The sequence below is a fragment of the Clarias gariepinus genome, chromosome 6 (genome assembly GCF_024256425.1).
Source record: "Clarias gariepinus isolate MV-2021 ecotype Netherlands chromosome 6, CGAR_prim_01v2, whole genome shotgun sequence".
In the NCBI taxonomy this organism is placed as follows: domain Eukaryota; kingdom Metazoa; phylum Chordata; class Actinopteri; order Siluriformes; family Clariidae; genus Clarias; species Clarias gariepinus.
This window is the reverse complement of record NC_071105.1, coordinates 31,729,696-31,746,062: the sequence shown is the minus strand read 5'-3', so window position 1 is coordinate 31,746,062 and position 16,367 is coordinate 31,729,696. Positions and strand designations below refer to the sequence as shown.

Sequence of the window (16,367 nt, the reverse complement as noted above, 5' to 3'; positions counted from 1 at the left end):
CCCACCAGAGGCATCTTAATAACCCCATACGTTTGTGCACATGCATGATGAGATACTCCAAAATGCTTATGTAGTGATGTATGATTTAGTATTTACAATAAATCCTACTGTCATAACACAATCTTTCTTTTTTTTCTAGTGTATCCAAATAACAAACCCAGCATTTCTAATATTACAAGCACTACCGAGCATCCGTTTATTGGTAAAGTCAGTTTTTATCTGTTGCATATTCACCTGCTCCGCATGTAACATTCACTAATAATAACCTCTCTTTTCCCATGTGGATAATATTTACTCTGCACTCACTGAGATGGTACACTGTCTGTTGTTATATACTTTGTTCATGCTGAATTCTCTTCGATGAGCTGAGTGAATTCCTGTTGAGTGAGCATGAAAGCTCCACTCCCTTTTCTCCTTTAAACTGCTCCTCATTCTGCTGGGTTCTTGATGGTTAACCGAGCTGAGGGAAAAGGAGTTTAATAGGAGCCCGACCTGGAGGAGGTCAACGAGAAAACATTAACCAGAGAAACTACAACTCTTGTATTATGATCCACATTCTGAGTAGGAGTGGTATAGTATTAGAGGAGTGCATCAGACTGAAAAAGATGCACACCAACAAACCAATAGGCATACTGTACAGTACACATAACTTGGTCGGCCATAATAATAATAATAATAATAATAGTAAACAATCAAGCAAGCAAATATTTGTTTTTCTGTAGATTAATACAACACAATTTATTATCAATAATAAATTAGTAATCAATAATAAATTAGATGGTGAGTTCTATCTAAGGTAAGTATTATGAGTTGCCTGACTTACAGTATAATGTTGGAATTGCTACAAGATCAGCACTCTATTTGGGAAGTTAAAAAGTGAGAAATGGGACTCAGCTGAGACTGCAGCAGGTTCAAAAGGTCTTAGTCATGGACCAAAACTGACACAGACAATGACATGACCAAAAGTTTTAAATCTATGTGGCCGCAGGAACTTTGACATGGGTCAAAATCGATGTAGCTTACAACTAATTTTAATTAGAATTTTGGCAAAACTATTGCAATGGATAATTAAGTTTGTTCTTGAACAAACTGTTGATGAGTATTGGACTCAACACGAAGGCACCCTGCCAATCTTTATCTGAGAGTTCATCACCAAGGTCCTCCCTCCTCTCACATGGACTTAATTGTATTTAGAGAATTTACAGATCTGAAAAATTTGAGATTTGAAATGACTGTAACTGGGTTAGCAAGTTTTCAACACATTATCAAAGTCTAGGAGACAGTGCTGAACTGTCAACTTTGTGGAAAAAATGTCAGTAAAAAAAATCATGAATAAAGATCACTTAATCACTTGGTGCCAAAGCATACTTAAGCTTACTTGCTCCAGACTAATGACTAGTACGGTTTACTTGAAGTTTGCTATTTTGAAACAAACAAATTTTGTACTAAGTGTATTTAAGTTGTAAAGCACAATTTTAAGTGTATTAAGTATACTTTTGTGTGCTAAAGTATACTTAGTACACTTAAAATATATAGCTGTGTGTGTACTAACGTACATACCTGACAGTAATTAATGCATTTTAAGTATATATTAATGTATGTACATTACAGCAGTTAGTACAAATACATGATTAATATACTATGAGTATACTGAGAGGTTAATACAAATATACTATATTATATGATATACAGTACTATACACAGTCTATTATAATGTGTAACTATAATGTGTTACCAGTACACTAAAGGTGTTTAGGATAATTTACAAATGCTAAATGCATTTTCTACATTATACCATGTTTTTGAAACCCATTACATTAAGTAGTATAGCGACAGATTTCATTCATTTGTTCGAGAGATTTAATTCCCACAAGGTTACAAAAAGAATAGTACTATAGTTTAGTTGTGTTAAAAAAAACACAAACTAAAATTTAAACAGTTGTCTGAACAAAGACAGACATTAGTATTAGAGTATACAGGTACAGTATTAGTTTAAACCTGGTGTGTTGATTCTAGCTGTTACACAGAGAAAACAGGCCGAGAGCTACGAAGCCATTATACCACAAGCAAAGTACATAAGATTTAGCAGTAACAATACATTCTATAGTTTAAACTATGTACTAAATCACATAACAAAAACCATTAAATTTACCTAATGCTGAGAAAAATAAAATAATAACGATACCAACTAACGCACGCAACGATGCAGCTTACAGGCGTTAATTCAAACTAGAAGTGGATTACTAGGGAGCCAATCAGAAAACAGACAGTTCAAATCTGCCCGCCTCCAGTTTCGGATTTGCTGGTATTGCGCCGATTCTATTCTCTGTTTGGCTGGAATAGTTAAAGAGCTACAGTATAATGCTGCTGCAGTTCGTGCAAGTGTGGCTTTATTATAATGGGTGCACAGAAGCAAGTTTAAACACACAGAAATTATCTTAAACGTGCGAACGTGATTTTCAGCGCGCAAAAAACGAGTTTGAAAGCACATGCGTGAGAGAGAAATATTCAGCGTGCACGAGAGAGTAGTGCACTAAATCTAAGCATAAATAAGGACATATGAATGAGTACTTTTAAATTTAACTGAAACTATACTGAGTATATTAAAATTTGTATTCTAATGTATAGTTTCTGTACATTTCTACAATGATTATTTCAAACATATATATAAAAAAAATATACCAAAAATAAAATGAAATTGAAAAAGTCACACAGAGTGTGCTTTGGAAATTAGATCAAGTGTACTATAATACAACTTTTTTAAAGTAGTGTATGTTTAAAGTTTAATTCCAAAATTTGGTAAAAGCATGACGTTAGTATATTTTTTATATATTAACTGATGGTACAATTTTTTGTTAGTATATTTGCAATGTACTATCAAAGATTTTAATATATTTGTAATACACAAAAGTGTTTTTTTTCCCACTGGGGGCATACACACAATGTGACAAGAACTCACGTGATTAAGGCATAACAGCTGTTTGGCCATAAGAAAATCAAATGAAAGGTTTTTAGCGAGCATAAAGATTGGACTTTGGAGCAAAAGAAAAAAGGTCATGTGGTCTGATGAGTTCAGATTGACCCTCTTACAGGTTAAGAAGAGAAGCTCATGAAGCGATGCATCCATCATGAGTTGTGGCTACTGCACAAGCCTCTGGAAGCAGTCTTATGATCTGGGGTTGCTTCAGTTGATAAGACCTAGACTCAGCAATGTTATGTGGCAATAAAATTGGCGAACTCAACTGATGATATGAATGTACCAAATGACCAAATTACCACAGATGTGCAATTTTTCTTCCCTGATGGCACAAGGTATATTCCAGTACTAAGATGTTGAAAGAGTGGTTCTGGGAGCATGAGAAATCATTTTCAGACAATCAAAGCCAAAGCTGAATGAAGGAAATCTTAGAGTGTGTGACTTTTATGGCCAGACAGTATATATACTCAGGGCAAACCAACAAAGAAATCATCATCATTTATCAAAATCGATGAAATGGGTTATCTCCATACTATTAAGGAATATGTGAGAATCTTAGGCTTGACTTAAAACTTAAGTTATTAATAATAATAATAATAATAATAATAATAATAATATTTTAAAAAGCAAATATTAAAAGGAAAAAAATTTATATTATAAAAGGAATATTAATGAAAGGCAGAAAACTGAAATTAGATTAAGCCTGTTTTAAATCTATAGTTACAGTAAAATACCATTAAAAGATTGAAAAATTATATTGAAAATTTGTTATGCTGTCTTAAAGAAAATTTTTACACGCCTTCCATAGCAGTTAACCAAATATTCATACCTTTTAAAGATATTCAAGTATTAGGATTAGAACGAAGGTCCATCCCTAGTGGCAAACTTGCTGAGTTATGCAGCTGGCAGTCCCACTTAATGCCAAACACTGTTTGTTGCTGAGTCTGTTATTCTTATTTGGAATTCCAGGTAATCTGCAGTTCATTGGTTTAGAAGGGGTGGGCCATCTAAACAAACGTTTGTACACAAACCTTTTCTATACCCTGACTGGATTTTTCTCTCATAGTCGATAGAGCTTGTGCTAATGTTTAAATATTTCTGAAAACAATTCTGGGTATGAGCTATTTGCCCACTGCCTTGGCATGGACCATCATACGCATGCTGTGTCTGACTCAGACAACTCATGCTTTGACAGTGCTGACAGTGCTGAATCTGCCCCTGGCTCGTCAGTTTAAATATCTTGTTTGTAAATGGCCAAACACAGTGACAACCGATAAGCACCGCAAGAAGCCCAGAACCCAGTCTACTTTGCTGTCCTGGTGAATGAACAACTTGGCAGCAGACACGGCTCAGCTAAAATCAATGATCCAGGGGCAGAGCCTATGTAACTCAGAGACTTGCATTATTCAGAACAGCACTCCTTAATACCTTAGTGGTCTGATGATGACCTGTGAGTGTAAACCATACATCTACTTTGTAAGGAGGGTCCTATTTGGCATTAATGAGCATGTACCTAAATGGTATTGACTAATGATCTGAAATCCTATCAGTAGAAATATTACTTTTTAAAGGGTTATTAAATTAGATCAACATTTAACTTTAACAACAAATGTTCTTCCTTTCTTAAGATATTTGTTGCTTCAAGGTTCCTTGGTATCCAGACTACTGCCTAGTGTTACTTGCCCCAGACTATCCCTTTTTCAATTATCCATCCCAGAAAATATCTTACATTTCCCAGGATGTATTTTCCAGGTTTTTCCTATGTCTGATTTTATGTACAGCTACATTTTATACATCTATGATGCATTCTAATGCTGGGCGATATGGAAAAATCATATATCACGATATGGAAAAATTTTATATCACGATAACGATATATAATCACGATAAACCACCCACAATAAAGTACGTTTTCAGTTATTCTCTGAAAAGTTTGACCAAAATATTATTGCATACTTTTTTTTGCAACTTTATTTTGAAGTGACATTTAACTGAACTGTCACAAATGAGAAAAATACATTTTAGTTTAGCAATATAAATGTATCAACTGACATATGTGGTGGAGTTAGAGCTACGGTAGCCTTCACATTTTTTTATCCACATCATAGTTATTTAAATAATATTATCAAAATAAACTTTATTAAAAAAAATAATAAAGCGCGCAACCATTTCAAGTTTCGGAAACAGTCTTTTGGCAGAGTTTGCACATGACTGTCTTCTGCTCCATGTCAGAGCTCTTGAAGCCAAATCACTGACATACCCCCACGTTTTAGTAAAAGCACTTTTTGGGCTGCTGCCTGCATAGCAGTTTCAGTTTGTTGTGACTCCGGGCATTCATCTTCAACCGCTTGCGTCACCTTCTTTAAGCACTCACGAGTTAACTAGCGTAAAGCATGTCGTAAAGCATGTCGCAAAACCACAAGACGGAGTTTCTTTGCGAAAAAGTTCATTTTTATTCTTGATTATCACTTATATAAAGGGTAGAGTATGCATTGCATAGGGACTTTATCATACATTTGTAATAGCCTATTTAATGCAATATTTTCTTTAGTAATTAATAAAAATTAGGTAAGAAACAATAGAAGAGAAATAGGACGATAGACACTTTTCTATCGTCCCCACGATATATATCGTCATATCGCCCAGCACTAATGCATCGTCTTCATCACTCACTGTAAGCAATCCCAGTTGGACAGTCTTTTTTTCTGTCAATTAGTTGTGTCAAGCCTTTTGTACAGTCAGTAAAATGTTGCAACCTATGGGCTAATTGGTATGGGGCTAATGATCTGATTAGCACTCGCTCTTATGTATTTCTTTTGGCTGTGTAAAGCTGCTTTGCGACAATGACTATTGTTAAAAGCGCTATACAAATAAAATATAATTTAATATTATCTATAATATATTATAGATAATACTTATCAAGTAGAAGGTCATCCAGAACATATCCACTATTATTTTATATAGCGCCCGTGTGTCACTGTATCACAGATCACTTTGTTGATCTATTTTGTGGAAAATGTAATATAGGTTCAAGTTGATTTTGTCAAATAGCTACACTGTAGTTTGTTTACCTTAAGGCTGGTTTGTATTGTGTTACTTTAATAATTAGTTTCTATAACTAGCTAGATATAAATTAGCTACAGGAATTGGGATGTTGCTACCAGCTGTGTGGCTATAGGAAAATCATTAGTTGGTGAAAAAACAGGGGGAAAAAACACTTTTGTTGGAAGCATATAGATGAGTATATGGAGCAATAGAAAAAGTTCATGCGGTCTGAATAGTCCAGATTGAACCTATTCCAGAGTGATGGGAGTGTCAGGGTAAGACAGGTAACATGTGATACAGACAACGGACCCATTATGTATAGTGGCCGCTTCACAAGCATCTGGAGGCAGTGTTATGATCTGGGATTGCTTCAGTTGGTCAACGTTATATGACCAACGTTATATGACCAACGTTATATGGCATATTTCAAGTTTTTCAAGGTCACAAGGCTTGTGACTTTTTTGGGCCGTGTATCCCCCCCCCCACTCTAAGAATAGAGTTAACTTTCCTTTGAGTTAACTCTATTCTTGTTTTCTTTTTTTAGATGAAAATATTGATACACTTTAAAATCTCTTTTTTAGGTTAATTGACCCCTGTAACTTTTACAGGAAAATATAATCAGGGTTCACCATTACATATCAAAAATCAATGCAGTACAACAGTAGTAATTTAGCTCCATCAAAGCAATGTCATGCTCAAGCAAAATGGGCCTTTTTAGCTCCAGGTCAGCTCAGGATTTCAGTTCAATTTGTTAAACCCTGGGAATGAAAAAAGAAAAACTAAATCCCGCCTCGGAGATGACGAAGCAGTATGCAAGTAGTCTGACTGCTAGGATGTCCCTTCAGTTCCCCTAGATAGGAATTTAGTCTGTTACTTATGACAATTTATTGCTCTATTAAAAACCTGGGTTATACTTACCAGTGCACTTAGGCTTACAGTAAACCTGCTAATGTCAAAGCAAATTACATAGTTTATCGGTATGCAGCTGTATTGCCTAGCCACTCTATTGTTTCATTGTGGGCAGATCTTATTATGCTTGCCAGCTCAGCCATCTGTCAGTCACAACAGTAATTCTCCTAGAATTGCAAGTATTTGAGAAGTGGTGGGGTCTTAGTCTGCAAATAGATTACAAATCCTGTAATATGTTCTTATTTCACGTTAAATTTTTAGCATGCTGGGAGTGCAGGGCAAATCTAGCAGGAATCCAGAATAAGGCTTTTCCCCACTGGAGAGAGAACCACAGATGCATTCCTCAGCTGCCATTCGTGCAAGTGTAACATATAACAACTGTCTACAATTGTGGGCAGTCAATCTTGCCCTGGCACCCTTATTCCCTGTTCTTAGACAGTGCCATGCTCTGGTCCACTTAGGCAATAATAAGATGGGTATTTTATGAGGACTAGTGGCTCTCTCTTTCCACTTATCTGTTGTTTCGGCTACTTTCTGGTCAGTCTGCAACTCTTTTTGAGTGGCTGTTGGCTTCTTTTTTACCATCCTAATTATTAGTTTGATTTTTGCATGTTTAAATCATATAAGGTACACCGGCAGCACGGTGGTGTAGTGGTTAGCACTGTCGCCCTGTGCTTGGTGGGTTTCCTCCCACAGTCCAAAGACATGCAGATTAAGCTAATTGGTGTTCCCAAATTGCTCGTAGTGTGTAAGTTTGTATATGTGTGTGTGCCCTGCGATGGATTGGCACCCTGTCCAGGGTGTACCCTGCCTTGCGCCCTAAGTCTCCTGGGTTGGGCTCCATCCCCCCCGCGATCCTGAATACAGGCTAAAATAGTATAGACGATAAGTGTAAGTGAAAGAGTAAGGTACACCTATCCAGGAAAAAACAGTTATGGTTCCATGCACCTTTCCCTTGCATATTATCGAGCCAGCTGTACCAACACAGAGGTTTAAAAAAATATAAGGATTTAATAATCCTTCTTTATCTTCACCAGGACTGCTACGTGTTGCATGAAATCATCCAATTCAGTTTTTATACTGACACCAAAAACAATTTATACTCATCCCCTTGAGACCTGAATGTCCTCATATGACATATTTTCTCAGCTACACTGTAGATCTGTTCGTGCATAATAATTCAATGACTATTAGGTATAACTCTTGGCTTAACTTTCTCCTATTTAAAGACAATAATTGAGGTAATTGATAAATCAGGTGCTAGAAATTAAATAAATAAATAAATAAATAAAAAGGAGAATAGAAATTGCAATGTACAGAACACTAGAGTCAGGGTCTTGGTAGGTTAAGAAGATTTTTCAAGCATATATATATATATATATATATATATATATATATATATATGAACTTTTTTTTTTAATGCAAACTTTAGATATAATTTTTGTATAGTGCCCAAATACTTTTGACCCCTTGATTTCAGTTTAAACACACGGAACTGCTTATGTACTGTATAAGCTTTTGTGTTTTCTTTTAGAAGCAAATCAAAGTTAAAGACATTACTGTATACACATTTGAAGTGAATATATGCATAGGCTGTATATCAGATGGCAAAAACAAAAAAATTTTGGAAGATGAATATTTATTTTTCCCTTATTGTACTGTGTGCAGTTGTGGTTCTTTGTTATTACTTGTAATATATTTCAGTTTAGTTAGAAGGTTCCAGTGAATTATTGCTGTATAGCAACAGCATTTTAATTAGAATATTTCAGCATGCATGTTCATGCATACAAAGGTTATTCATCTATTATATACTGCCTCTTTACATTTTTTCACGAGTCTATCATTTTGCACATGGACGAATTTGTGATTAAATAATAACAGAATAACAATATAGTCAGCATAGTTCAAGGTAGACCAGGAAAACAGATTTGGGTGCTGCAGAACCAAGTGTTTAAGTATTTTTTTTTTTTAAGTATAAAGGTAAATGTAAAATGTATAAATATTGTAGTATTGCAATGGTTGTACTGTAAATTATAAGTAAACATGTTTTTCATTCTTTTCTCAATGCAGAGAAAATGCTTATCTGTAGTAGCTGCACACAATAGACTTAAGTTAAAGAAATGCTGGAGTTTTTCTTTAAGATGGTGTCAGTCTTTTCCCACAACGAGTATTGTCAAGAGAGTTGACAAGGCTATATTAAAAAAAGGATTGCAACTAAGCACCGGTTAGAAGCATGCAGGGCATACAGTACGTGTTTGTCTGTGCTATAATATATAATAACAATGCTATAGAATATGTTGCACGTTACGCTTTATTAAATGATGTGCAAGTTATGTTAACTATTACTTATTTTTCAAGATTTATCATTAATAGCTAGCCAACTGTTCTGGGGTTGAATCCCAAATAGTGTAAAATGGAAAGTAAGTGTGCTAAAGTGTGTGAAGTAGTGCCCTGGATCAGGGTTTAGAGAGAGCTTTGGGATTCAGCCTGCTAATGCATAGCCATGAAACACAACACAGATGGTTCAGAGGAATTTCAGAACAACTTGGAAGCAATTGCTAAGGAGACAAAGTGTAGTATAATATGACATAACATTGTCAGATGTGTTTTCTTGATACCGGGAATGGTTATGTATGTGGGTTTTGGCCCTGGCATCTGATAAGTAACGTCCCTTTTGCCAACCAGACTTGGGTGGGTCCAAGATGGACAGACAAGGCATTGTGATGTCATTTGCAAAGTCAATAGTTTTCATGCATTTTTAGGATTGTACAGTATTTTATATTTATATTAATTAGCTAGCTTGTGCATATCAACAACCATCTGTCTCATTGAACATTTTGTGTGAGTAAAGATTTAAAAATGTTTTAATGAGATCAAACAAAGTTACATATTTTTTCTCTATTAATTGAGTGAAAATTTTGAATATTATTTATTTCATGCAGGATTTTTGCTCATTTTATGACTCTACCGCTGAAGGCACTTTTAGCATTTCTAGATGATGACATTCATGTCATATATGCAAAGTTAAGTATACATTTAGGCATTTGGGCAGAGATGTTATTATATTTGTTTATTCATGTGAATGAGTAATATGATAATATGCCTTCACCTTGTGTCAGTTTAACATTAAATCTGATCCTGTGACCCTTTTAGTGACCTTATAATCACTGGTTAGGGACAATCATTATGTTATGTATCACCTTTTATGGGTCACCTGAAGCAGAAAATACAAAAAAAAAAAAAAAATAGCCCTAAATGTTTTAATAAATTAAAAGCTGGAGTGATGGATGGAGAGACGGAGGAAGGAGGGGTCTGTGTTTAGCATGCTTTGCGTTGTATAGAGGTTCTCTTGGCCTCCCCGGTGGAGAAGGTATAGGTTTAATCCCATCTGCTTCGATCTGGCTTATCATAACTTCTGCTGAGGTACAAGTCTGACTCATGTTGGGAAAAGCATATCAGATTTAGAAGGGACTTGTTCTTGACTCTCTTTTTCTTTTGTGGTTTTCTACTCTGCAGAAGATCATAATGAAGTAGAAAAAAAAGAGTGAAAGTTCTGTTGCAACAGAATGGATTTCTGTGCCATGGATACAGATTACAATTTTTTAAGCATCTTAATTGAAAATCCATTATACAGTATTTAATCTATTATACAGTGCCTGGCAAAAAAAAAAAGTCACACAATCTAATATTTGGTTTGACCCTATTTATCTTTGATTATGGAAGGCAATGTAGGGGGTCAATTATGTGTGAAAATGATTCCTTATGGAACCAGAACCACTATTTCACAATCATAGTCTTGGAATATTGCCATGCCATCTGGAAAACTTTGCACTGATGTAAGAACCGGGTCATTCAGTACAGTACATTCCAGTATTCAGCTGACTTCATTTTGATGCCATATAACCTTGCTTTATTATGATTTTATGATGCAACTTGACCAAGTCCTTAAATGCTCTCTAATCATCATGGTCATACATGTTTTTTTAAAACCATTTTTTTTTATTAAAGCTGATCTTTTACTACAATCCTTACAGGTTTATATAAATACTCTATTGTTAAGGATATTCTGGTAATTTTAATATTTTTCTTTTAAAACACATTTGTTTATGTGTTTTAGACAACAAGATAAATCTAGAACTACAGATTCAAAGAAAATTTATCAATGAATCAATATTCATAAATGTTGGCAATTATCTTTCATGTTTTTGTTTTTCAAAAATTACATGAAAACAATATGCATTAATTGCCAATCAGGCACTGCTGATCTTTGGCTTTTGGCTAAAACAAAGCACTTCTAATGGCATTTTAAAGACCAAATCAATCACACCATGCTGACAAAGCCACCAGAAGTTACTTTAAAAGGGAAAGACAGCAGAATGAGTGTAATTGTCTGTAATTGTCGCTGTCTGAGCAAAGGAAGAAGAATGTACTACTGCAAGTATGGCAACTGTGAAGTTGTAACGGTTTTTAAATATAGGCTATTTGTAATATTTACAACCAAATGACTTGCTTTGATGACTGGTATGCAATGTGTGTGCTTGAAAAAACAGGTTTCACTTTATAGCAAAAAACTGTGTGAAAGTCCTTTCAGAGAGAGATAGAGAGAAAGAAAGACCACACATCTTGTGTTTTACCTTTTCCCATCTGCTCTTAACTGTGACTTGACATGTAGCTACAAATCCACCATTACAAAAGATTAGGACCATGGTGTGCTGTGTGATTCATTAAATGAAACAGATGAATGTTGCGTAATCATCGCTGGCTCGTATAAATGAAGGATTACATTAACAAATCATTGTTTCTCCTACTCGGATGACATCCAGATTTGATTTTATCTAAAAATTAAGTGCACTGCCAATGAACAATCGTGGATAAACTCATCATGTATGCTGTATGATTATTTGGTGTTGTTTCTAACATGCACATGAAACATGAACACAGAGAGAATTCAGAATGTTGACATGCCATAATGTGTTTCACAACTGCAGGTATACACGCGCTATGGGAAATGCTACACCTTCAACGGTAACAAGACCTCACCAAAGCGGACACGGCAGGGGGGCATGGGGAATGGCCTGGAGCTGATGCTGGATATACAACAAGACGAATACCTCCCCATCTGGAGGGAGACCAGTGAGTCTGTGCAAACCTACTGTTAGAGTTCATTTAGCTGTCAACATTATCAACATACAGACCATTAAAATTAACGGTAAAGGGAAAAATAATATATAATAAAGTCATTACACCATATGTTTAATACAGATCACAAACAGTTCCTTTATAAATACCAGGGACTCTATACGGATGCATTTGTACTGTACCACAGTGTGAATGCAAATGACTAGTTAATAAAAAACAACATTGTTATTTACACTGTTTAGAGTGAGGACTAAAGCCAACCATCATATTTCTCGTAAATTAAAGTAAATTTGAGTCTATTAAACAATAGAAAAAACTGGCAGTTCACTTAGATGTTGTTGGATTTCCCATGAAGGAAATGTAACAACAATAATAATAATAATAATAATAGTAATAATAGTAATAACAATAATTTTCATGTTGTATGTTCATAAAATGTATTTTTATGAACATACAACATAAAAATTATAAAAATACAACATGAAAATTGTTGTTATACAACATTAAAATTATATATACTGTATATATATAATTTTTTATTATTATTACTTTTTTTTTTTCATTTAAATAATGGTAGACAAAACTTCCACATATTTTCCACAACCTTACACTTTAGTGTACATTTCCTGTGCTTATATTAATGAACATTGGAATCAGATGGAAACTATACGCAACTGTTTAGAACATTTTTTTCCTCTCTGTGCATGAACCCAGTGTGTCTAGAGGCAGTTTGCGGAAGTGTTTGGTGTCCCTTGCTTCACCAGCAGACCAAAGGAAAAAAATGTATTCTAGTCACAACAGACAAATAAAATAACTCCTGCAACCTGCTTCACACAATGAAATACCTGAATGGCCCCACATAAAGACACTGCTTTGACAATATGTGTTCAGTCTAATAAATCTGTAGTTTTCTTCTGCCTTTTAAAAGTTAGTTCATATACTTTTATTTATGTGTGTTGATATAAAACATCATTTATATCCAATATAATCTCTAGGTGCTTTACATAAAGTTATGAGACTAGATTTAAATCATAAAATAAAAAAGTGACTTTTGTTTATTTTGAAATGTATTTTTCAGTGTCAGTGTCTCGTAGATTGCGTGCTCATAAAATCGCTGCAGTCTAAAGATTCCCATAATGAATTACAGCATGCATGATTATCAGCAGGGGAGAGAAAAATGAGACTGCAACATCTTTACCTGAATACAATTCATGATGTATTCAATGGAAATGTGGTGAATAGTTGGATATAAAACAGTCAGTGGCATTCTGTCTCTTTCTCCACAGACGAAACCACTCTGGAGGCTGGGATCCGTGTTCAGATTCATAGCCAGGATGAGCCTCCCTACATCCACGAGCTGGGCTTTGGAGTCTCACCAGGATTCCAAACCTTTGTGTCCTGCCAGGAACAGAGGGTATGTTCCAGTCCAGAGCATTGTAAAATATGCTTCTGATAAACAATGGAACAAGGGTACACGGTTATAGCTCTAAGGAAAATGCTTGTGAAGCGTTTATTTATTCCCTTTTTTTTTTCTTTATTCTATAATATCCAAGGGATTTTTTCAACACAGAGAAAGTTATGTTCAGTACAAAGAAGCTATTGCTCACCACCCCAGGGGCAGTTTATAGTTAAAGACATTGCTTGAGTCTCAGTCTTAATTACTAGCACAGGACCTTTACTGCTATGCAACCATCCCCTCCTGACTCCAGTAATATATAAGTAGGCAAAGTAAGAAGTGATTTTACCAAACTTTTAAACATATGTGCTACGTCCTGTAAATTAGGCATGTAACCAGGTATATTTAAAATAAACAGATGATCTGTTAGGAGTGTTCAAGTTCTTTGACTTAAACTGGCACAAACAATTGCTACTGTTATCTGCCGTGAGTTAAAGGGACATTTTGACATTGAATGTCAGGATTTTTTTTTTTTATCTCATTGTCACCTGTGATGAAACACAGGTGTATTATTTCACCCCCGAATAGAAACGCACATCAATACAGCGGAAGCAAACAGACTCACCACCTGCAAAAAGAATTCTAAACAATTTCATCTGTAGGTAAAACTATGGCCAGTGTTTTTGAAACATCATTCATGTGGAGATGTGCATAACGTTAAAAAAAAAAAAAAAAAAAAAGCCTGGTTTGATCGCCATCATCCTGATTTTGCAGGACAATGCATGACCTCATTCTGCCCACCACACAATTACAGGAACTCAGCTGGGAGTTATTATGTATCATATCCCCCATACAGTCCTTGAAAGAGTTCCTGGGAGGCCAGTGAAAAGCAGGTAGTCTGATCTTGGCTCTGGCAAACTTTCTAACTTGATGGTATTCAGGCACTAGTGAAACGCTGGCATGAGTGCGTTAGCTTTTACTCTCATCACTGTGTTCTGATATTCTGCACAATCCTGGTTTAACTTAAATGGCCCTCATAGTTTTTCTTTTTTTAGATTTCCAACAAAGGACTAGGAAGGCAACAAAAAATTTAAAGGGGAACCTTTCCCTTTTAGGTGCAAAGTTTCCAGTATAACGAAAAAGCTAATTCAATTAAAAAATATATTTTTAAAAGACTATGATAGCTTGTGCAATGCTCTAATAAGGTTCATTTATTTATCCTTAGTAACAGCCTGTAAATAAAACAGAATTAATTAGAAAATATTGCAAACAACAATAATAAGTGCAGGAAAGTGTAAGTGCAAAAAAAAAAAAAAAAAAAAAAAAAACATTCCAATCCACACAATTATGAACCAGTTATAAACTTTTGTGAACCAGTATCTTTCAGGGCTGCATGTTATGGTTCATATTTAATTTGGGGAAAGTGTTACATTTGGGAATGTGAATATCAATGTGAAATCAGATAAAGATACAAATATTACAATACAGACAGAGATACAGGTAGCGTTATCGTGTTACAGTTTTAAGACCTGTCTATGAACAGAATGACACTGCACTGTACAAGTAGACATTGCTGTAAACGAATGCAAAGTATAGTTTATTTCTGGTCACCTGTTCAATACAAAGTCTTATCAGTGATATCTTCCCTAACACCTCTGCGTTTGGGATGGATTCTGCTAGACTTTACTTTTGCATTAAAGGATCTGTAAAATACAGTATGTTAAATATACAACTCTGAAACTGAAAGGATTTTTTCTTTCTTCTAATGTCCTCAATGAAAATTACTCTGCTAGCTGTCGTACCTGCCGCAGCCATGGGGAAACTGCCGCGCATCGTCAGAGCCAGTGATCCCTGGATACGACACCTACAGCGTGAGCGCCTGCAGACTGCACTGTGAGAGCGTCCATGTGCAGAGAGAGTGCAACTGTCGAATGATACATATGCCAGGTGTGTGTCTGTTAATCAGCGTCTACGTACGGTATATGCCCTCATCCACTTGATAAGCTGCTATTAATGTGCATGTCTCTTCTGTAAACTCATTCTTATTGACTGGCACAGGCTATCAGTAGACCCATCAATCATCCTTGCACTTGTCAGTCAAACCCTCTGCCAGAAATGGGATTTCGGGGCCATTTATATAATGAGCTTTCCACTCAGATGAGCCAGTCATATGCAAGAATGACATACCTCATTGGCATTCACGCTTTTGGTGTCCTGACCTCTTTCCTTGCCATTGCCTTTTCTATCATTCTTGTCTGATCATTATAATTTTTTTTTTTTTTTTTGGAAGAGTGTGACTGGCCTGACGGCATTAATCAGATTATGTCTTAAAGAAAAGAGTATAAATCATTCATTCATTTACTGACCATGTCATATCTATTTATCTTTCCATTTACCATTAAGTCTTATCTACATACATCCTTTCTATTCACGTAACAGCACATTCATGCAAACTAGTAGACTTTATATCTTTAATTCTAAGCTTTTCAATACAACAAACGTCTTTCTGCAGGAAACGCGGATATCTGTCCACCGGCAAAAGTGAAATGTGTCGACAGAGCACTTGGTAAGATCAAAAAAATTATAAATTTTTACTAATCACTTAAGTAATGTATTTAACACTTCATCATGTCACTAGCTTAAATTCACTCCCTATGCTATTATGTACTAGACTGGTAATTAAAGTGCTATAAAAAGTTATAAATGACAGATCTCTTTTACAGCTTTGCTGGAGGTTAGTGCCGGAGATTCCTGTGTGTGTGAGACCCCCTGTAACATCACACGCTATGGAAAAGAGCTCTCTATGGTTAAAATCCCCAGCAAAGGGTCGGCACGATACCTCTCACGCAAGTACCACAAAACCGAAGAGTATATCAGGTGACACACTCAAACATGCATGTT

At 35.3% G+C, this 16,367-nt stretch overlaps 1 protein-coding gene across 1 annotated transcript in view; it reads left to right on the top strand.

The window, feature by feature from the left end:
- Positions 1–16,367, top strand: part of asic4b (acid-sensing (proton-gated) ion channel family member 4b) — a 58,067-nt gene that overhangs the window by 34,314 nt on the left and 7,386 nt on the right. The window contains exons 2-6 of the mRNA XM_053498469.1: positions 11,920–12,064; positions 13,357–13,484; positions 15,260–15,413; positions 15,979–16,032; positions 16,190–16,343. Of these exons, the coding sequence (XP_053354444.1) occupies positions 11,920–12,064; positions 13,357–13,484; positions 15,260–15,413; positions 15,979–16,032; positions 16,190–16,343 (635 nt within the window). The remainder of the gene's footprint in view (positions 1–11,919; positions 12,065–13,356; positions 13,485–15,259; positions 15,414–15,978; positions 16,033–16,189; positions 16,344–16,367) is intronic.